Source organism: Scophthalmus maximus, chromosome 19, assembly GCF_022379125.1.
Source record: "Scophthalmus maximus strain ysfricsl-2021 chromosome 19, ASM2237912v1, whole genome shotgun sequence".
Classification (NCBI taxonomy): Eukaryota; Metazoa; Chordata; class Actinopteri; order Pleuronectiformes; family Scophthalmidae; genus Scophthalmus; species Scophthalmus maximus.
Genome location: NC_061533.1, coordinates 882,501 through 902,861, shown reverse-complemented (window position 1 = coordinate 902,861; position 20,361 = coordinate 882,501). Strand labels below are relative to the sequence as shown.

The 20,361-nt window shown below is 50.5% G+C and overlaps 3 protein-coding genes across 8 annotated transcripts in view; all 3 read right to left on the bottom strand.

Annotated features, from left to right (window-relative positions):
* Window positions 1-492: 492 nt before the first annotated feature.
* Window positions 493-4,124, bottom strand: card9 (caspase recruitment domain family, member 9). Of its 2 annotated transcripts, none has more exons than XM_035640714.2 (13): window positions 3,862-4,124; window positions 3,720-3,789; window positions 3,497-3,634; window positions 3,057-3,175; window positions 2,771-2,977; window positions 2,610-2,693; window positions 2,274-2,465; window positions 1,942-2,067; window positions 1,617-1,805; window positions 1,480-1,537; window positions 1,045-1,142; window positions 795-853; window positions 493-720 (listed from the first exon to the last, which is right to left on the bottom strand). In XM_035640714.2, exons 1-13 carry the CDS (start codon window positions 3,973-3,975, stop codon window positions 702-704), a joined length of 1,473 nt encoding a protein of 490 aa, XP_035496607.2. In that variant the 5' UTR covers window positions 3,976-4,124; the 3' UTR covers window positions 493-701. The 2 variants fall into 2 exon arrangements, with proteins under 2 accessions (XP_035496607.2, XP_035496605.2); XM_035640712.2 differs by having other exon boundaries at window positions 493-695.
* A 477-nt stretch (window positions 4,125-4,601) lies between these two features.
* Window positions 4,602-17,357, bottom strand: snapc4 (small nuclear RNA activating complex, polypeptide 4). Of its 3 annotated transcripts, none has more exons than XM_047329213.1 (23): window positions 16,644-17,357; window positions 13,958-14,071; window positions 13,690-13,727; window positions 13,324-13,420; window positions 13,110-13,141; window positions 12,897-13,019; window positions 12,555-12,692; window positions 12,396-12,480; window positions 12,173-12,254; window positions 11,896-11,997; window positions 11,703-11,775; window positions 11,444-11,608; window positions 10,952-11,102; window positions 10,760-10,866; window positions 10,579-10,673; window positions 10,279-10,373; window positions 9,836-9,936; window positions 9,616-9,687; window positions 8,464-8,571; window positions 7,928-8,389; window positions 5,668-6,424; window positions 5,314-5,567; window positions 4,602-4,959 (listed from the first exon to the last, which is right to left on the bottom strand). In XM_047329213.1, exons 2-23 carry the CDS (start codon window positions 14,067-14,069, stop codon window positions 4,825-4,827), a joined length of 3,384 nt encoding a protein of 1,127 aa, XP_047185169.1. In that variant the 5' UTR covers window positions 14,070-14,071; window positions 16,644-17,357; the 3' UTR covers window positions 4,602-4,824. The 3 variants fall into 3 exon arrangements, with proteins under 3 accessions (XP_047185169.1, XP_047185170.1, XP_047185171.1); XM_047329214.1 differs by having other exon boundaries at window positions 13,699-13,727; XM_047329215.1 differs by lacking the exon at window positions 4,602-4,959 and adding an exon at window positions 4,966-5,190.
* Window positions 17,358-17,507: 150 nt separating this feature from the next.
* pomt1 (protein-O-mannosyltransferase 1) overlaps window positions 17,508-20,361 on the bottom strand; it is a 5,810-nt gene continuing 2,956 nt past the window's right edge. For 2 of the 3 annotated variants that reach the window (XM_035640707.2, XM_035640709.2), the window contains exons 8-19: window positions 20,238-20,361; window positions 19,972-20,102; window positions 19,786-19,881; window positions 19,622-19,714; window positions 19,450-19,546; window positions 19,274-19,366; window positions 19,020-19,140; window positions 18,816-18,913; window positions 18,580-18,693; window positions 18,378-18,504; window positions 18,126-18,303; window positions 17,508-18,047 (exon numbers count right to left, since the gene is read on the bottom strand). The exon at window positions 20,238-20,361 is cut by the window's right edge and continues 32 nt beyond it. In XM_035640707.2, the coding sequence (XP_035496600.1) occupies window positions 17,873-18,047; window positions 18,126-18,303; window positions 18,378-18,504; window positions 18,580-18,693; window positions 18,816-18,913; window positions 19,020-19,140; window positions 19,274-19,366; window positions 19,450-19,546; window positions 19,622-19,714; window positions 19,786-19,881; window positions 19,972-20,102; window positions 20,238-20,361 (1,447 nt within the window). In that variant the 3' untranslated portion in view covers window positions 17,508-17,872. The remainder of the gene's footprint in view (window positions 18,048-18,125; window positions 18,304-18,377; window positions 18,505-18,579; window positions 18,694-18,815; window positions 18,914-19,019; window positions 19,141-19,273; window positions 19,367-19,449; window positions 19,547-19,621; window positions 19,715-19,785; window positions 19,882-19,971; window positions 20,103-20,237) is intronic. The other variant, XM_035640708.2, reaches the window with a different exon arrangement.

The following is a 20,361-nucleotide window of genomic DNA, read 5'->3' as shown; positions in this document are numbered from 1 at the left end:
CACCTTCATCCCCTCCATCACCTTCATCCCCTTCTTCACCTCCACCTTCCTCACCTCCACCTTCCTCACCTTCACCTTCTTCACCTCCACCTTCCTCACCTTCACCTCCCTCACCTTCACCTTCTTCACCTCCACCTCCATCCCCTTCTTCACCTCCGCCTCCCTCACCTCCACCTTCCTCACCTTCACCTTCTTCACCTCCCTCACCTTCACCTCCCTCACCTTCACCTTCTTCACCTCCCTCACCTTATCACCTCCACCCTCTTCACCTTCCTTACTTTCACCTCCACCTCCCTCACCTTCTTCACCTCCACCTTCTTCACCTACCTCACCTTCACCTTCTTCACCTCCCTCACCTTATCACCTCCACCTTCTTCACCTCCCTCACACTTCCTGTCAATGTCAGTGATGACATCACAGATCACAGGAGTGAGTGTGTGTGTGTTTGACCTGTTATCCTTATGGTCGTAACATCAACGGGACGACATCACATTTGCATCATAATGAAATGTTTTTATTAAACTGATCGTCACTGAGACTCAACACGTGATGTCTGACCATGTGACCATGTGATCATGTGGTCACGTGATCATGTTGCTGTTCAGTCCCACTCTGTGATGTCGCTGCTGCTGCTGTCGTCAATGTAACTGGCTGTGTACTCCTTACAGACGAACTTTGACCTGACTGCTCGCTTCCTGTTGTCATGAAAACAGAAACACGCTGAAAGCGGCTGTCACATTTTTATCAAAGTTTGAGTTTTGATCTGAGCTGATGAGGTCCTGAGGTAGTCTCACCTGCGCTGGAAGAAGTTCAGACGACTCCTGGAGTTGAGACAGTCGTCTGTCTGCCTCTCCTGCACAGACAGAGAGATGGGAGAGTAAAACAAGTGATAAAGAGACAAACGGGTGGATCCAACCCGACCCAGGATATCCCAGGATGCATTGCGCGCAGGCTTCGAAGGTAAGTAATGGCGGCCGACCAGAACGTGAACGGAGAAAAAACTTTTTGTCCATTCAGAGAAAAGAGACAGACAGGATGTATTACCCATGATGCAGTGGTTCTGTTCTCTGCGGTGCCTCCTGCTGTCGCCTCCTCGCTCTCCACCGACGTCTCACTGAGATCCTTATCACGGCTTCCTGCTCCTGTCACAACACGCAGGGTCACATGTCGCAGGTCACATGTCGCAGGTCACAACCCGCAGGTCACAACCCGCAGGTCACATGTCGCAGGTCACATGATGCAGGTCACATGTCGCAGGTCACATGATGCAGGTCAAATGTTGCAGGTCAAATGTCGCAGGTCACATGACGCAGGTCACAACATGCAGGTCACATGACGCAGGTCACAGGTCACAACATGCAGGTCACATGACGCAGGTCACATGTCGCAGGTCACAACAAGCAGGTTGCATGACGCAGGTCACAACACACAGGTCGCATGACCCAGGTCACATGACGCATGTCACATGACACAACTGACCTTTCACAGCGTTCACTGTCGGCTCCTCCTCTTCCTCACTGCTCACACTCCTCTGCCACTGAGGGAGACAGCCTTTGTCATGACATCATCATGACATTATCATGACATCATCATGACATCATCATTCTGCTCCTCACCTGGTCGTTGTTGTAGGTGAGTCTGCGGAGGCGTGTCCTCAGCTGGAGCTCCTCCCCCTGTGACCTGAGTAGGCAGTGCTCCAGCCTATCAGATCGCTCTGTGAGCTGTCTGACCTGCTCCCTATACTGATCCTTCTGCTGCAGCAGCAGCCGCACCTCTGCCTGCTGCTCCGCCCACGACGACAGAGCCTGGAACAATCACATAACCTGACTCCACTCACATGACAGACTCCACCCATGTACCAGACTCCACCCACATGACCCGACTCCACACACGACAGACTCCTAACAAATGACAGACTCCTCCCACAGAACCTGACTCCACCTTGTCTCTCTCTCTGACCACCTCCTCCAGCTGTCGGAGGGTCTGTTTGATTCGTTGACGGTACGTCCTGGCTTCTCTCTTCAGCTCAGAGCAGCTCAGCTCAAGCTCCTCCTTCTCCTCCGCACTCTGAAAAGGACCATGACATTCACAACCACCTGTTTCACAATAAAAGACCTTTATTCATTAGAAAACTCTTATTGTGAAGACAATGTCAACAACAGTCGAGATTCCACTCTGAGTCAAATTCCTTGACTTTCACTGACAAAAAGCTTAATTGCCATGACCTATAATAAACTGATGATCTTCCTCCTCCTCCTCCTCCTCCTCCTCACCGTGGCTCTCTGCTCCTCTGCTCTGTGAACTTCTCTTCTCAGTCTGAAAACTGTGGTGAGGAGGTTCATCCCTCGTTTCTCCTCTGGTTTTCTCTCCTCTCCTTGTCCCTCCTTCAGCTCTTCCCCCTGCTCCTCCTTCAGCCCCTCCTCTCTCGGGGGCTGGAGGAAGGTTTCTGTGGGCGGAGCCAGACTCTGAAATCACATTTCACCATGTTAGTTGGTGAGTTTCACATATATCATCATCATCGTAATCATCATCACCCGGGCGGGGTGATGATGATTACGATGACACCTGGTTGACAGCTGGCTCTGACAGGTGATTGACAGCTGACTCACCTCCTGCAGTGGCCTCAGCGTCCATCGTCTCAGCAGTCGAGTCTGACCTTCAGCCTGCAGCAGGGAGTTCTTCAGTCGCTCCACCTGCACACACAGAGGTGAGAGGTCAGAGGTCACACCCGCTCTCGGTCGGGGTCGTCGGGGGTCAGAGGTGAGCTGACCTCTATCTGCAGGTCTCTGTTGGCCAGCAGGGCGTTGCTCTTGTCCTGGGTCAGAGTGTTGATGTCGGCCATCAGACAGTAGTTGTGATCTCGGAGCTGCTTTGCCTCGTCGCTCAGACGCTCGCGCTCTTCCTGAACCTTCTGCACGCGCTCAGTGAGCGTCGCCAGCTGCCGCTCCCTCAGCTGCTGCTGCTGAGACCACGCCTCCTGCGCACACACAAAACACACGTGAGCGCTCAACGCACGGCTCCGCCCCCTTCCTTAGTAACCTGGTTGCTATGCCAACCTGTTCCTTGGCGACAGAGCAGGCCTGCTGGCGACGGCGCCTCTCGTCCTGCAGTGCCCTCTGCAGGCGGCTCAGCTCCGTCATCAGAAACTGAGTCAGACCAGATTCTCCTGCTGTGTCTGCACATGAATACATCATGACATCCACCGTCTGAACGTGAATACCTCATAACGTAAACCATCTGAACGTGAATAGGTCATAACGTCAACCGTCTTAGAGACAGACAGACAGACAGGCAGGCAGAAGACAGACAGACAGACAGACAGACAGACAGACAGACAGACAGACAGACAGACAGACAGGCAGGCAGGCAGGCAGGCAGGCAGGCAGGCAGGCAGGCAGGCAGGCAGGCAGGCAGGCAGACAGACAGACAGACAGACAGACAGACAGACAGACAGACAGGCAGGCAGGCAGGCAGGCAGGCAGGCAGACAGACAGACCTACGAGGATGCTGAACGTCCTGTTCGGTTCCTTCCCGGTGATCCGACTGTAGACTTGTGGGTAATCGAGCTCCAGACTCTCCAGAAAGGCTGTGTAACCTTTGACCCCTGTCCTCTGCAGGATGTCTAGCAGGGCTCCTGTAAAGGTCAAAGGTCAGAACCTCCCCTCGTCAGTCAGTCAGGAGGACGAGGGGAGGAGTCAGGAAGACGTTGTGTTTCTTACCAACTTTTCTCCTCCTGATGAAGAGGGCAGGGTCGTTGAAGAGCTGCTCCTCATCCTCTGCACTGATCACCTGACAACAAAATACAACCAATCAGAGAGAAGCAGGGGGACGGGAAGGAAGACGAGTAGGGGGAGGAGTCACCTGACACTGGCGGAGGTACGGGCTGATTCTTGAAGGTTCGATGGTTTTGATAAGCAACATCCTGAAATCTTCCAACTGCAGCCAACAGAGGTCGTCTTCACCGACAGAGTCCATACTACACACCGAGTACAAACCGAGTACACACTGAGGAAACAATACACCTGCTGTCTCCCTCTCCGTCTGTCTGTCTGTCTCTGTCTGTCAATGCGGCTGTGTTTTCTGAGGAGGAAGTCATTCTGTCAATTCCTGTTTTCTCCTCAGTCTCCGCCCTCTCTGACTGTCACTGACGTGGTTCATCCACCAATCACATTGCACCGTCAAAGGAGCTGATCGACTGACGGAGGGTCAGTGAAGAGGAACAGACTGAACCACAATCAATGACTGTATATGAAGACGACCATTGACTCTATAGAAAGACAACCAGTGACGGTATATAAAGACGATCACTGACTATATAAAGACGATCACTGATTATATAAAGATGATCATTGACTATATAAAGACGACCACTACTGTATATAAAGACGGTCAGTTTGTTTGTTTGACACAAAGAGGAAGAAAAGAAAAGTACAGACGTCAGAAGAGGAAGATCCATTAACAGCAAACAGTTTTCATGATGAGTCATCGAGCTGAAATGGAACAAAATAAGAGAAGAAGAGTCAAAGAGATAAATGTTCAGGTAAGAGTTCAGTTCAGTCCCTAGTGACCTCAGTGACCTCTCAGTGACCAGTTCACGCTGCTTCAGTTCACATAATCTTTATTAGAAAACGATCAAATCAATAATGAAATGTTTCTTTACAGTTGATGATCAGAAACAACGAAACATCATTTCATGAATGAAGCGGTGAAGATGAAGATGAAGATAATTTAGTGAAGCTCCAAACTGTTTAAAAAAAATTGACTTTTTAATTTACATGTGATCTTTTTATAGTCAAAAAGACAAAGACACAATAAATGACAGATTCAACTCATCTGGACATCAAGGTTTTTAATGGGACAGTGATGGTCCGGTCCAGTCCGGTCTGGTCCGTCGGTGTTGATAATTCCTGAGAAATGATTGGCCGGAGCTCCTGATGCGTCACACAGCAGCAACGATCTCTGGAGACAAAATGAAATCGAGTCTCTGTTCAAATGTTCTGATCATTGACTTCCTCTGACTATATTGGTTGTTTTTTCATATTATTTAATTGACATTATAACTGTCGCTCAGGCTCCGCCTCCTTCGGTCTGACTCGGTGTGACATTTCGTGTGCCCCTTCAAATGCGTCCTTCCGTCCTCAACCCGTCCCAGGACTCGTTACGCGACCAAGGGCAACTGCTGCTCCATTCCTAGGCAACAGCGGTAATGGCCCAACACATAAACATGAAATCCGCCATAGACCAGATCGTCTCATTGGTCTACATCCTCCAAAGGAGGCGGAGCCTGAGTTGGGACACTGAGCTTTGTCTCACCTCTGCTCTCCTCTGTCTCCCCCTCGCTCTGATGTTCTTCAGCTCCTCCTCCTCCTCTTCCTGATTGGCCTGGCAGACCCCCGTCTTCTTTGCTACTGGCTGGATGGTGGCGAGGAGGGCGGGGACAGTGAAGCAGGACAGGAAGCGGGCCTTCAACAGCTGGTAGGCGGGGTTACCTGAGAAACGCTCCGTCACCAGCTGACGCACCTCCACCACAAGCTCCTCCTCGTCCTCGTCGGGGCCGACAGGAGCAGCTGAGAACACAGACACCGGGGGGCAGGACTTATGACCTGTACATCACATGACATCATACAGATATAAGGTGTGAACGGATCAATGACTCAGTGTCTGTACCTGGCAGAGGTGTGCTTCCTGGTTGGTCGCTTGCTGGTCTGAGATCAGAGGTGGAGTCCGGCAGGTCTGACGGAGGTGGACTGTCGGGTCTGGTTCTGGTTCTGGTTTTGGTTCCAGGGTGATGACGCAGCAGCTGCAGGGACGATTTGGTTAGAGACTTCTTTACCCGGAGAAGCGAACTGAACGCAGTCAGACTGCTGACGAAGGGCGGCAGGTAGGGAAGAGCCACTCCTGCTCCGGGTACCACCACCCCTCCCCGTCCACTCAGCCAATCACACACAGCTTCCTGGGGCTCAAGGAACATCAGGGAGGGGTCAAAGGTCAGAGCCTCCCTCCTGAGGGGAGGAGCTTCAGACTGGTCCACTCTGACCATAACCTTATGAGGAAGGAACAGTGTGGGGGGGGGCTGGGGTGGACAGGGAGGGAGGGGGTGTGGGACAGGTGGTAGGACAACGGTTTGGGGGACAGGCATATAATGACAGGTGGGCGGGGCAGGGAGGGGCACAGGTGCAACTGGTTTCTGTATGACAGAGGTGAATCGAAGAGGGGGAGTGGGCAGAGGAGGTGGGACGGACGGGCATGGGACCAACGCCAACCGCAGGCCTTGGGGCGGAGCTTCTGCCAGCTGGACCAGCCCAGCAGGGGTCATGACCCACATCGACTGACCAGGAAGTAAACCCAGCCAGGGGAGCGCCACAGCTCCCCCTTCGGGTCGAGACTTTCCAGGAGAAGACATCCTCTTCTTCTTAACTTTAGCCTGAAAGTAAAGGAGGAGGAGTCAGACAGACAGAGAGGAAGAGTCGGACAGACATTGAGGAGGAGTAAGACAGAGATGAGAGGAGGAGTCAGACAGAGAGGAGTCGTCAGACAGACAGAGAGGAGGAGTCAGACATAGGAGGAGTCAGACAGGCAAGGAGGAGGAGTCAGACAGGCAGGATGAGTCCGACAGACAGAGAGGAGGAGTAAGACAGAGATAAGAGGAGGAGTCAGACAGGCAGGAGGAGTCAGACAGACAGAGAGGAGGAGTAAGACAGAGAGGAGGAGGAGTCAGACAGGCAAGGAGGTGGAGTCAGACAGGCAGGAGGAGTCAGACAGAGAGGAGGAGTAAGACAGAGATGAGAGGAGTAGTCAGACAGAGGAGGAGTCAGGCAGGCAGGAGGAGTCAGACAGACAGAGAGGAGGAGTAAGACAAAGATAAGAGGAGTAGTCAGACAGAGGAGGAGTCAGGCAGGCAGGAGGAGTCAGACAGACAGAGAGGAGGTGTAAGACAGAGAGGAGGAGTCAGACAGGCAAGGAGGTGGAGTCAGACAGGCAGGATGAGGAGTCAGACAGGCAGGATGAGTCCGACAGACAGAGAGGAGGAGTAAGACAGAGATAAGAGGAGGAGTCAGACAGACAGAGAGGAGGAGTAAGACAGAGAGGAGGAGGAGTCAGACAGGCAGGAGGAGTCAGACAGACAGAGAGGAGGAGTAAGACAGAGATAAGAGGAGGAGTCAGACAGAGGAGGAGTCAGACAGACAGAGAGGAGGAGTAAGACAGAGATAAGAGGAGGAGTCAGACAGACAGAGAGGAGGAGTAAGACAGAGATAAGAGGAGGAGTCAGACAGACAGAGAGGAGGAGTAAGACAGAGAGGAGGAGGAGTCAGACAGGCAAGGAGGTGGAGTCAGACAGGCAGGAGGAGTCAGACAGAGAGGAGGAGTAAGACAGAGATGAGAGGAGTAGTCAGACAGAGGAGGAGTCAGGCAGGCAGGAGGAGTCAGACAGACAGAGAGGAGGAGTAAGACAAAGATAAGAGGAGTAGTCAGACAGAGGAGGAGTCAGGCAGGCAGGAGGAGTCAGACAGACAGAGAGGAGGTGTAAGACAGAGAGGAGGAGTCAGACAGGCAAGGAGGTGGAGTCAGACAGGCAGGATGAGGAGTCAGACAGGCAGGATGAGTCCGACAGACAGAGAGGAGGAGTAAGACAGAGATAAGAGGAGGAGTCAGACAGACAGAGAGGAGGAGTCAGACAGGCAAGGAGGTGGAGTCAGACAGGCAGGAGGAGTCAGACAGACAGAGAGGAGGAGTAAGACAGAGATGAGAGGAGTAGTCAGACAGAGGAGGAGTCAGGCAGGCAGGAGGAGTCAGACAGACAGAGAGGAGGAGTCAGACAGAGAGAGAGGAGGTGTCAGACAGGCAAGGAGGTGGAGTCGGACAGGCAGGAGGAGTCAGACAGACAGAGAGGAGGAGCAGTCAGACTGAGAGGAGGAGTAAGACGAACCTTGGCATCAGCGTCTTCCTGCAGCTCTCTTGCCTTCTGAGTCGGCTTCCGAACCCTTTTGCCTTCCTGGACCACACCTGCACTAGCCCCGCCCACGGGGTCCTGCTCTTCCCCCCTTACTCGTTTCCTCCCTCTGCTGTGATTTTTTGGGGGCGACTCTTTGGAGGAGTTCAATTCACAGTGCACAGGGTTCAGCTGTTTGGGGGCAGGGCTTGGTTGACTGAGGGTGAGGTAAGGACCAATGGCGTAGTCATGGTCGTTGACAGGAGACGTGATACGGGAGGAGGAGGGTGGAGGAGACGTGATCAGGGAGGAGGAGGGTGGAGGAGACGTGATCAGGGAGGAGGAGGGTGGAGGAGACGTGATCAGGGAGGAGGAGAGAGGAGGAGACATGATCTGAGAGGAGGAGGGTGGAGGAAATGTGATCAGGGAGGAAGAGGGTACAGGAGGCGTGGCTTCAGCCTGAAAGAAAAAAAAGACAACGTTGAGTTTAGCTCTGACCGTCTGAGACGTGACGCTGAGAGTTTCGATGTTACCTTGACTTCAGTGGCGTGCCGCCGACCTCTGATCTCCATCACATGTGAGCGTGTCTCGTCAACACCATCACCAACAGCTGGGGTACAGAGTGTGGGGGGAGCAGAGTGCTGAAGAGGAAGAGGGCAGGAGGCAGCGTGAGGAAAGGACATAGGAGACATCCGAGGACGCATCTGAAGACGACGAGGACAATTCTGAAGATGCTGCAGACGTACAAGCTGCTGCGGTCGGACCTGGTGTCTGAGCAGCAGCTGCTTCTGTTGTTGTTGTTGTTGCTTCTGTTGCTGTAGTTGTTGCTGTTGTTGTTGGTATTGTTGTTGGTATTGTTGTTGTTGTTGTTGTTGTTGTTTCAACACCTGAAGCTGCTTCAGGATCACTTCCTGCTGCAGCACCACCTCTCTCTGCTCCTTCCTCTGCTGCAGGATTCCTGCGATGGTCTTGGGATTCCTCCTGCGAAGAGGGGAGGGGTGTGTGGGCAGAGTCAGTGACACCACCTGGCTCCTCCTCCTCTCGATCATGTCCCTGCAGCCCAGCGTGTCCACGCTCAGGCTCTGCAGCAGCAGCAGAAAGACGGGAGTCGAGGGCAGCGGGGTTTTCTCTGCTCGTTCCCTCAGTGCGTCCGCCACCGTCAGCCTGGTCTCGGTCGGGATCAGTAGGTTTCCGATCCAGGGCGTCAGGGCGGCCTGCAGCCTGTAGGAAAGGCCTGTGCCCGGGCCCGACCCGCTGGGTTTCCCTTTGGGCCGGGGGCTCTGATTCTCGCACCTGGCTGCCTGGCGGAGCAGGTGGGCTTGCAGCTGGTCAGGCGACACCATCATCATGGTTCTGCTCTGGTGACGCTCCTCCCCCTGCAGCGCTCGTGGATTCGGTCCGACGACCACGGAGCGTCCGAACTCGCCCACGACGGTGGAGCGGACTCGGCCGCGACCAGAAGAAGAAGGTAACTGCACCGGACGAAAGCTCAGGAAAGTGAAATGTTCTGCTTTATCTTGTGGAATCCACTCCTTCATGGGAGGGAAGTCGTAGTGCTCCTCCTCCTCTTCCTCAGGCCTCTGCAATTCTGCCTCCTCCCCCTCCTTCTTCTCATTCTTCTTCTCATCCTCATCACTGTCCATGTACTCCACCACTATCTCCTCCTGCTCTTCCTCACTGCTCACCTTCTCCTCCTCCTCCTCCTCCTCCTCCGGTTTCATCTTCCTCCTCGTCCTCTTCTTCTTCTCTCCTCCTCTCTGTGGGTCGACAGTTAACAGTCAGTTCATGTTATAAACTTAGATCATCTGAGCAATGAAACACACTGAATATCAACAGACGTCACGATGTCAGTAAGCAGGGGTGTGCAGGTGATCAAAACAAGCCCCTCCCCCCTGAGACCACTACCTGAGGCGGACAAGGCCGCGGTCTGCTCACTTTCCTCCACTCCCTCAGACACTGAGCGTCGTAACGATGAGGTATCTCAGCGGCGATCTTCGCCCAGCGACCTGCAATGAGAACTTCAGGTCACAACATATATATACACACACACACACACACATACATATATATATGTATACGTTCCCACGGGCGATCCTCCTCGGGCCACATGTCCCAGAATTCATTGCACATCATCAACGAGGCTAACGAGCTAGCTGTGCTGGCGGCCGAGCTGCAGGAAGCGCAGCTAAAAGTAGCTAACGAGGCAACGGTGAGAGCAAACAGGAAACCCTCCGGAGTCCAGACTCACGTTGGTTATTCGTGCTCGACCTCTGGTAACTGTTATCAAACTGTCAGGTTCAGACTGCATTACCCATGATCCTTCAGCACCAGGACTCTGTGAGACTCACCTACACCATGTTTCTGCACCAGGAGCAGCAGCAGGTTCCGCTCCTGTTCATCAAACGCTCCTCGCTTCCTCCCAGACTTCAGACAGTCCTGATACCTGCGCGCACGCGCGCGCATGCACACACACACACACACACACACACACACACACACACACACACACACACACACACACACACACACACACACACACACACACACACACACACACACACACACACACACACACACACACACACACACGTGAATGTTGAGGAAGAGACGGTCAAACAGACTCTCATTCTCTGATCCTTCGTCTTCACCTGTCTCTGCAGCTGCTGTCGGTTCGTCCAGGAACCTCCAACCGGATCTTCCACCAGTTCTTCTCCCCGTGGTGTGAGACAGCTTGTAGCAAGAGCTGAGAGACAGACAGACAGAGAGACAGATTAGTGTCTCCAGCCTGCGGAGATGATGTGTTTGGCGTAAGCCCCGCCCCCTTCCTACCTCGTCCTCATCTTTGGTCCACGGTCCTTTCTTCAGGCTCGGGTCCAAAACCTGGTTCCACCTGTAGATCAGCTGCGCCGGGTTCCGACCCTCCATGAAGTAACTCACTGAGACACAGACAGACAGGCAGAAAGACAGGTGAACATGTGTCAGTGACACAAACGGATCGTGATGTCACAGTGATGTCATTACTCTGCGTGTAGGGGATGAAGTTTCCAATCCTCATCTTGTCGACGAGCATCCGGAGCAGATCGTCTTCGTCAGGAGTCCAGGTGCTGCGACGCAACGAGGTCGACACGAACCGCTGGAACGTCTGGAGACACATGAAGGCTGTCCTCCCCGTCTGAGAGACAGACAGACAGACAGACAGGTGAGACACATGAAGGCTGACCTGCCCGTCTGAGAGACAGACAGACAGACAGACAGGTGAGACACATGAAGGCTGTCCTGCCCATCTGAGAGACAGACAGACAGACAGGTGAGACACATGAAGGTTGTCCTCCCCCGTCTGAGACACAGACAGACAGAAAGACAGACAGGCAGACAGACGAGACACATGAAGGCTGTCCTCCCAGTCTGAGAGACAAACAGACAGACAGGCAGACAGGTGAGACACATGAAGGCTATCCTCCCCGTCTGAGACAGACAGACAGACAGACAGACAGACGGGTAACCCCTAATCACCCCCAGGTTGTGGGCGATGCCCTCCCAGTGTCTGTCCTTGTGTCTCTGGCTCTCGTCCCTCAGCACCTGCACCTCATCCCGGCTCCACGGACACTTCCTGATTGATGGGTGGAGGAAGTTCTGCCAGAAGCTCCGGACGTCGTCGGCCTCCTTTGTCCCCTCGAACTGAGGAGGAGGAGCAGAGACGTGACATCAGAGACGTGAAATCGCTGACATCACTTCACTCCTCAACATGCGATTGGTCGGTTTTCAGATTTACATCAATATTGGAGATTTTCTGCCAATCGTGTTCTTCATATCGATCACCGATCAGCTCCTCCCCCTTCTTCCCTCTGACCAATCAGAGACAGAGAATCACATGTTAAACATCTAAAACATGACCTGGACCCAGACCCTCAGACTTTCACACCCAGACCCAGACCCGAACCTCTTCTCTGGACGGACAGACATACCTGAGCAGGTCGATCTCTCTCTCCAAACGGTCTATCTGCTCTCTGAGTTGCTGCCTGTCCGTCTCCTCTGCTGAGGACAGCTTCAGACTCAGGTAGTCCACCCTGACAGAGAGACAGGCGGGGTAGAGAGACAGACAGGTCATTATACAATAAGAAGTCCATACAGTTTTTGACAGTTGGAATGTCTGAGCCGAGTCGTGTCATGATGTGATGAGACAAGGTTCCTCTGCATCGTACTCGTGGTTAGAGGACAAGACGCAGACAGAGGACATGTTACCTGGACAGTTTGGGCTGGATCAGTCTCCTCAGTCCGTCTCTGGACACTGCGTGGATCAGCAGAGTTTTCTGCCAGCTCTCCCCTGAAGACACAGACAGACAGGAAGAGTGAGGACAGACAGGACAGACACAGACAGACAGGACGAGTGAGGACAGACAGGACAGACACACACAGACAGGACAACTGAGGACAGACAGGACAGACAGGTATGTTTGAATCTCACATCGTTTTGTTTTCACTTTCTTGTCGTCCAGACATCCTGTCATCCGACTGGTCTTCTCCCTCGTCTCCTGATTGGCTGGAGGACCCTGGACATGGACAAAAAGAACCTCATTGGTCAGCTGTCAACTGTTTGTCTGAATGTCTGTCTCTCAGGTCTTACCAGTCCTGTCAGTTTGTCCTTGAAGTACGGTTTCAGGAAGCGACCCAGGTACATGTTGATTGGCAGTTGGTAGGACGAGGGGGCGGTCTGTTGTCGGGGCTCTTTGATTGGTCCAGACATCTGAGACACCAGCTCCTTCTACAGACAGAACAAAGGGTGTCAGTACTGACCTGCTGTCTGTGATTGTGTCAGTACTGACATGCTGTGTGTGGTTGCACTAACCTGATGTCTGTGGTTGTGTGTCAGTACTAACCTAAAGTCGGTGGTTTTGTGTCAGTACTGACCTGCTCTCTGTGATTGTGTCAGTACTGACCGGCTGTCTGTGGTTGTGTCAGTGCTGACCTGCTGTCTGTGGTTGTGACTCAGTAGTGTCTCCAGCTGGCCCAGGGTCTCCTGAAGAACCTGCTGGTAGACCAGGTTCATCTGAAGACAGGAATCCACGGACAGGGACAGACCCAGTTCACTCTGACCACAGACAGACACAGACACAGTGAACGACTACTGACGGTCTGTAGGAACAGATGTAAACAATATAAGTGAGACAGTGTCACTGACCTCATCACTGCTGCTGCTGCTGCTGTCATCATCTGGACAACAGATCAGACAGGAACCAATCAGATTCAGAGGTCACAGGTTACAGACATGTCATCACAACACATGTGTTCTACACATGGTGTCACATGAGACAGACAGACAGAGAGAGACACAGAGAGAGACAGACAGACAGAGAGAGAGAGAGAGACAGACAAGCAGACAGACAGACAGGTACCTGACACACAGACAGGACTGTGTGGTCTCAGGACGTTCTCCAGGTTCTCGATGTCTCTCTTGATCTTCTCTCTCTGAGACAACAGACCTGCTGCAGACTGAAAACACACGTTTAACTTTCTTGACTAGTGAGGACCAGACGACGCTTAGCTCAACTAGTGTTAACATAACTAGTGTTAAATCAACTAGTGTTAGATCATGTATTGTTAACATAACTAGTTTTAAATAAACTAGTGTTAGCTTAACTAGTGAAAACATAACTAGTGTTAAGATACCTAGTGTTACATCAAATAGTGTTAACATAACTAGTGCTAGATCAACTAGTGTTCAGAGAGTGTGAGTGTGAGTGTGTTTGTGTGTGTGTTACCTGTCTGACCTCTGTGTCATCACTTCCTGATTCATCATCTGATCAAAGAGACACAAGGTCACTGTTAGACAGACAGGTACCTGTCTCACTGCTCAGCAGCTGGAGATCACCGTGTGTTACAGACAGACGGACAGGTACCTGTCTCACTGCCCAGCAGCTGCAGATCACCGTGTTACAGACAAACAGACAGACAGACAGATACCTGTCTCACTGCTGAGCAGCTGCAGATCACCATGTGTTACAGACAGACAGACATACAGACAGGTACCTGTCTCACTGCTCAGCAGCTGCAGATCACCGTGTGTTACAGACAGACTCTGCTCCAGCTCCTCCACCTGTCGCTGGATCCTGTCTCGCTCCTCTGACAGAGAGACAGACATGTCTGTGGACACAGACAGGTTGTTACTGAATGAAACTTTGATCACATCAGCTCAAACACACAGCGATGTATTGATCGATCACTTATTGATCCACAGTACTAGTGTAAGTAGTGTCGAAAGTATGAGTACTACAGCGTCAGTAGTGTCAGAAATATGAGTACTAAAGAGTCAGTAGTATCAGTAGTACTAGTTCTACAGCATCAGAAGTATTAGCACTACAGTCAGCAATTTCAGGAGTATTACTACAGAGAGTATTATGAATACTACAGCGTCAGTAGTGTCAGTAGTATTAGTACTACAGTGCCAGTAGTATCAGTAGTATTAGTTCTACAGCATCGGAAGTATTAGTACTACAGTCAGCAATTTCAGGAGTATTACGACAGAGTATTATGAATACTACAGCGTCAGTAGTGTCAGTACTGTGAGTATTACAGCGTCAGTAGTATGAGTACTACAGTGTCAGTAGTATTAGTACCAGTCGGTAATTTCAGTAGTATTACTACAGAGTATTATGAATACTACCGCATCAGTAGTGTCAGTAGTATGAGTACTACAGTGCCAGTAATGTCAGTAGTATGAGTACTAGTGTCAGTAGCATCAGTAGTGTCAGTACCACAGAATCAGTAGTGTCATGAGCATCAGTAGTGTCAGTACTACAATGTCAGTAGTTTTAGTACTACAGCATCAGTAGTATTAGTACTAGTGTCAGTAGCATCAGTAGTATTAGTACTAGTGTCAGTAGTGTTAGTACTACAGTATCAGCAGTTTTAGTACTACAGCATCAGTAGTATTAGTACGAGTGTCAGTAGTACAGCATCAGTAGTATTAGTACTAATGTCAGTAGTGTCAGTAGTACAGCATCAGTAGTATTAGTCAGTAGCATCAGTAGTATTAGTACTACTACAGTGTCAGTAGCATCAGTAGTATTAGTACTACAGTATCAGTAGCATCAGTAGTATTAGTACTTGTGTCAGTAGTACAGCATCAGTAGTATTAGTACTACTACAGTGTCAGTAGCATCAGTAGTATTAGTACTACAGTGTCAGTAGCATCAGTAGTATTAGTACTAGTGTCAGTAGTACAGCATCAGTAGTAGTAGAACTACTAGTGTCAGTAGCATCAGTGCTACAGTGTCAGTAGCATCAGTAGTATTAGTACTAGTGTCAGTAGTACAGCATCAGTAGTATCAGCACTACTACAGTGTCAGTAGCATCAGTAGTATTAGTACTACTACAGTGTCAGTAGCATCAGTAGAATTAGTACTAGTGTCAGTAGTACAGCATCAGTAGTATTAGTACTACTACAGTGTCAGTAGCATCAGTAGTATTAGTACTACAGTGTCAGTAGCATCAGTAGTATTAGTACTAGTGTCAGTAGTACAGCATCAGTAGTATTAGTACTACTACAGTGTCAGTAGCATCAGTAGTATTAGTACTAGTGTCAGTAGTACAGCATCAGTAGTAGTAGTACTACTACAGTGTCAGTAGCATCAGTACTACAGTGTCAGTAGCATCAGTAGTATTAGTACTAGTGTCAGTAGTACAGCATCAGTAGTATTAGCACTACTACAGTGTCAGTCGCATCAGTAGTATTAGTACTAGTGTCAGTAGTACAGCATCAGTAGTATCAGCACTACTACAGTGTCAGTAGCATCAGTAGTATTAGTACTACTACAGTGTCAGTAGCACCAGTAGAATTAGTACTAGTGTCAGTAGTACAGCATCAGTAGTATTAGTACTACTACAGTCTCCGTAGCATCAGTAGTATTAGTACTAGTGTCAGTAGTACAGCATCAGTAGTAGTAGTACTACTACAGTGTCAGTAGCATCAGTACTACAGTGTCAGTAGCATCAGTAGTATTAGTACTAGTGTCAGTAGTACAGCATCAGTAGTATTAGTACTAGTGTCAGTAGTACAGCATCAGTAGTATTAGCACTACTACAGTGTCAGTCGCATCAGTAGTATTAGTACTAGTGTCAGTAGTACAGCATCAGTAGTATCAGCACTACTACAGTGTCAGTAGCATCAGTAGTATTAGTACTAGTGTCAGTAGTACAGCATCAGTAGTATTAGCACTACTACAGTGTCAGTCGCATCAGTAGTATTAGTACTAGTGTCAGTAGTACAGCATTAGTAGTATTAGTACTACTACAGTGTCAGTAGCATCAGTAGTATTAGTACTACAGTGTCAGTAGCATCAGTAGTATAAGTACTAGTGTCAGTAGTACAGCATCATAAGTATTAGTACTACTAGTGTCAGTAGCATCAGTAGTATTAGTACTACAGTGTCAGTAGCATCAGTAGTATAAGTACTAGTGTCAGGAGTACAGCATCAGTAGTATTAGTACTACTACAGTGTCAGTAGCATCAGTACTACAGTGTCAGTAGCATCAGTAGTATTAGTACTAGTGTCAGTAGCATCAGTAGTATTAGTACTACAGTGTCAGTAGTACAGCATCAGTAGTATTGGTACTACTACAGTGTCAGTAGCATCAGTAGTATTAGTACTACTACAGTGTCAGTAGCATCAGTAGTATTAGCACTACAGTGTCAGTAGTGTCAGTACCACAGTACCTGTGACTCGGCTTCTCTCGTGTCCGTCCTCCGTCAGTGGTCGTCAGTTGTTTCCTGTGTGTCGGTACTTTGTGCCTCCTCGTGCCGCGGAGCACCAATCAACGCAGTTCTGTCGTTAACATATTACCCAGCAGGCTGTTCGGCGAGGACGCTGGTATCGCGGTGTTTGACGTTAAGACCGAGACCTGGGTCCAACGTCAGTCTACTCGCCTGTCTGTCTGTCTGTCCTCCTGTCTGTCTGTCCGCATGTCTGTCTATCTAAACCTCTGTCTAAACTCACGAACTCAAATTAAACCACTGTCCGCTCTTTATTGTCTTCCCCCACATCCCACTTCCGGTTCCGGTTTTGTGTCACATTTCCGCCCGCCGACTTGAATGATCTTTATTAGAGCTGTTCATCATTGTGCACACGACACGCGTCTAGTCTCATGTTTCTGATGTGTATGATCCAGCCTCAGCGCCTCCTGCTGGTGACAACTATGAACTGACGTCTGGTCGAACAGAGCAGTGCGCAGCAACACGTGGTTTGTGACTTCGATCGGAACCTGTGACGTCATCCTGCTGTTTAGAAAAACATCTTTTATTCTCAATGTCATTGACAAATACTACATTACCCACAATCCTACGGTGTAACATCCAGGTCTCTGATTGGTGGAGCTCATATTGGCTCGTGATGATGCGTTTGATTGTACCTCGGAACCACAATGTTTGATAGTTACAGTGCGTCTGATTAATCGACTGTAAATAAACAGGAAGTGATGTCAGACTGTAAATGTGTGATGTCATCACTCACTGAGCTGTCGACTGATCACCAAGAGGAATATCGATCGGTGGATCATAGTTCAAATTAAAACAAACTATCCGTTGATGGTCGCAGAATCTGAATCAAATCATCTTTATTGAATCAAATGAAGCTGAAATATCAATGAGTCTGTTTTAAAACCAGTGGACTCATCTATAAACATCTACTGATCTTTACTGTGTCAGACTCCAGGGGTCAGAGGTCACCTCTGTGTTTCACATTGTGTGAACTTTTACTTTGTACTTCGTCAGCAGCAGTTTACATGTCAGACGTGTTTCTGTCACCTGAGAGGTCAGAGGATTGAAGCTCCGCCTGCCACGTGACAGGGCATTCAGGTGCTTCTCCTCAGCTTATAAACAGCTTCAGTTCACCTCAACGTGAGGAAAAAAACGCTCCTGTTTCTCCACCTGTCTCCCTCTCGGTGTCTCTAGCGGCGGCGGTACAGGATGTCCCAGGTGTCTCTCCACTTGAGTCCTTGCAGCTGATTGGCTGAGAGCTCGGGGCTGCCATAGGTCAGAGGGCAGAAGGTTCGATACGACAGGAAGACCAACAACGTCACGGCCGACGCACACACACACAGAGTTCGCCGCTGTGTCACACTGCTGCAGAGAGAAAACTTTATTAACACGTGTGCGTGTACGTGCGTGTGTGCGCGGTTGTGCGTGTGCGTGTGTTCATACCTGAGCAGGTGAGTGTGTGTGTGCTCCAGCAGGGCGGGGCTCAGTAGGTACAGGAAGCAGAGGGCAGGCAGGTAGTGATACAGGAAGAGCGTCTTCTCCATCAGCAGGAAGGGAAGGAAGTTCACCAACCAGCCGCCCACACACACACAACCCAGACACTCAAACTGACCCCACACACCTGAATCACACACACACACACACCATGGTCAGGTGACACGTCGGCTTCAGGAGAGAGGAGTGAGGTGTGTTTACCTTCAGGAAGGTCTTTGAAGCCCCGCCTCCTCCTCAGCAGGTACACCGCTGCCAGCAGCTGATAGGCCAGCAGGCTGAGGTTGGCCACGCCCCAAGACACCGGGTTACCAATCAGATGAATCTGAGCCTGAAGGAAACATTCAAATTAACACACACCACTCACCACTCGCACTGTGTGTGTGTGTGTGTGTGTGTGTGTTACATTGGTGGACGAGTGCAGCCAGTAAGCAATGTTGGTTTCCATGGTGATCCACTCTAAGGGGGAGGAGCTGTATTTGTGTTCAGAGTCTTCCTGTTTCACCGTCAGCATCTTCCACTGTCATGACATCACAACATGACGTCATCAGTCTGCTACCATGGCCACAGTATGACAGTATAATTATCCTCACCATGATTTCTGTCTCTAAACTTAAGGACATGATGCGTTCACTGTCATACCTGTACTTCTAAAAACTTCGCCCAGAAGGAAATTTTCCTGTCGACATCAATGTGAGTCGGAGAATGAAGCTCCGCCTCCCGCTCTTTCTGCTCCTGACCTACACACACACACACACACACACACACAAAAACACTGAGTAAGATCTGGTGTCATATTCAGTGTGATGAAGTCTGAAATCAAAAGGTCAGCGGTCACAGTCGTACTGGTTCCATATCGATGTTCCTCCACCGTCCAGATCAAACTGCTGCTGTAAGACTGAAACAGTTTCTCTGCCACGACTTCCAACTGACGGAAACCCCAGTCTGGAAGAGACACTCCGCTCAGCTGCATGCACACGCATGCATGCATGCACGCACTCACGCACACGCACACACACACACACACACACACACACACACACAGTTATTGTGTCATCGGTCAGCTCAGCTCTGTTGATGTGGTCACTTCCTGTCCGCACCTTGAGGACCGCTGAGGTGTTGACGTGGACCAATCGAACCTCAGACAGGATCGTCTTCCACACCTCTGACTCCGCCTCCCTGTCCGAGATGTCCTGAACACACACACACACACAGAGCTGATTGAACGTACACACACTGTTGATTAGTAATAATCGATCAACCGATCACTACTCACGACTCTCCAGAGGTTCTGCGTTGCCATGGAGACGTTGAAGTCGATGTAACCGGACACTTCCTGAGCGTAAGGACTCATGGGAGCGGCGACGTCATGGCTGCGACACACAGAAGCGTCAGAGTCTCAGAAGTCAGACGGTCCTTGAACGCGTCGTACTGAACGACCTGTTTACCTGTTGAGGAAGCGTGAGGTCATCCCATGGACCAGCTGGACGACATCACCGTGACGGACAGGTCGAGGAGGACTGCCGACCGCCAGCTCCTGTCTGACGTAGGGACACGAGTGAGCCTGGACAGGGAGGGACTACATTTCCCAGCATGCCCCAGGTGAACCTACCTGCCAGGATCTTTGATGATCCACCAGTTGTTGACGTCTTTGAAAGGATAACAGGTGACCTGCTGCTGGTGGGAACTGCCCCGCCCATTTTCATACCTGCACACACACACACATGCACACATTAAAATCTTTCAAACGCTTCCTGAGAGGCTGTGATTGGCGTCGGTCTGTGTGTGCTGGCAGCACCTGATTGGGTAGTTGGCTTTGTGCGAGTGGAGCCAGCAGGGGATTGGCTGGGAGGCGGAGCTTCTTAAAGTCACCTGACTGCCATAGGCAACTTCCAGAGGTTGACCCTGTGTGATCCTGGAGAGACCGCCCTGAAGACAGAACCAATCAATCACCGATCAATCAATCAAGGTCACTTACACAGATGTGTGTGTGTGTGTGTGTGTGTGTGTGTGTGTGTGTGTGTGTGTGTGTGTGTGTGTGTGTGTGAGAGAGTGTGTCCACACCTGCAGACTGGCCTGGAAGGCGGAGCTCATCAGTTGGTCATGTGGTCCACTGCGGTTCAGGAGACTCAGGTGAACGTAGAACCAGAACAAATAGAGCAGGACAGGAACCACCAGCAGACACACA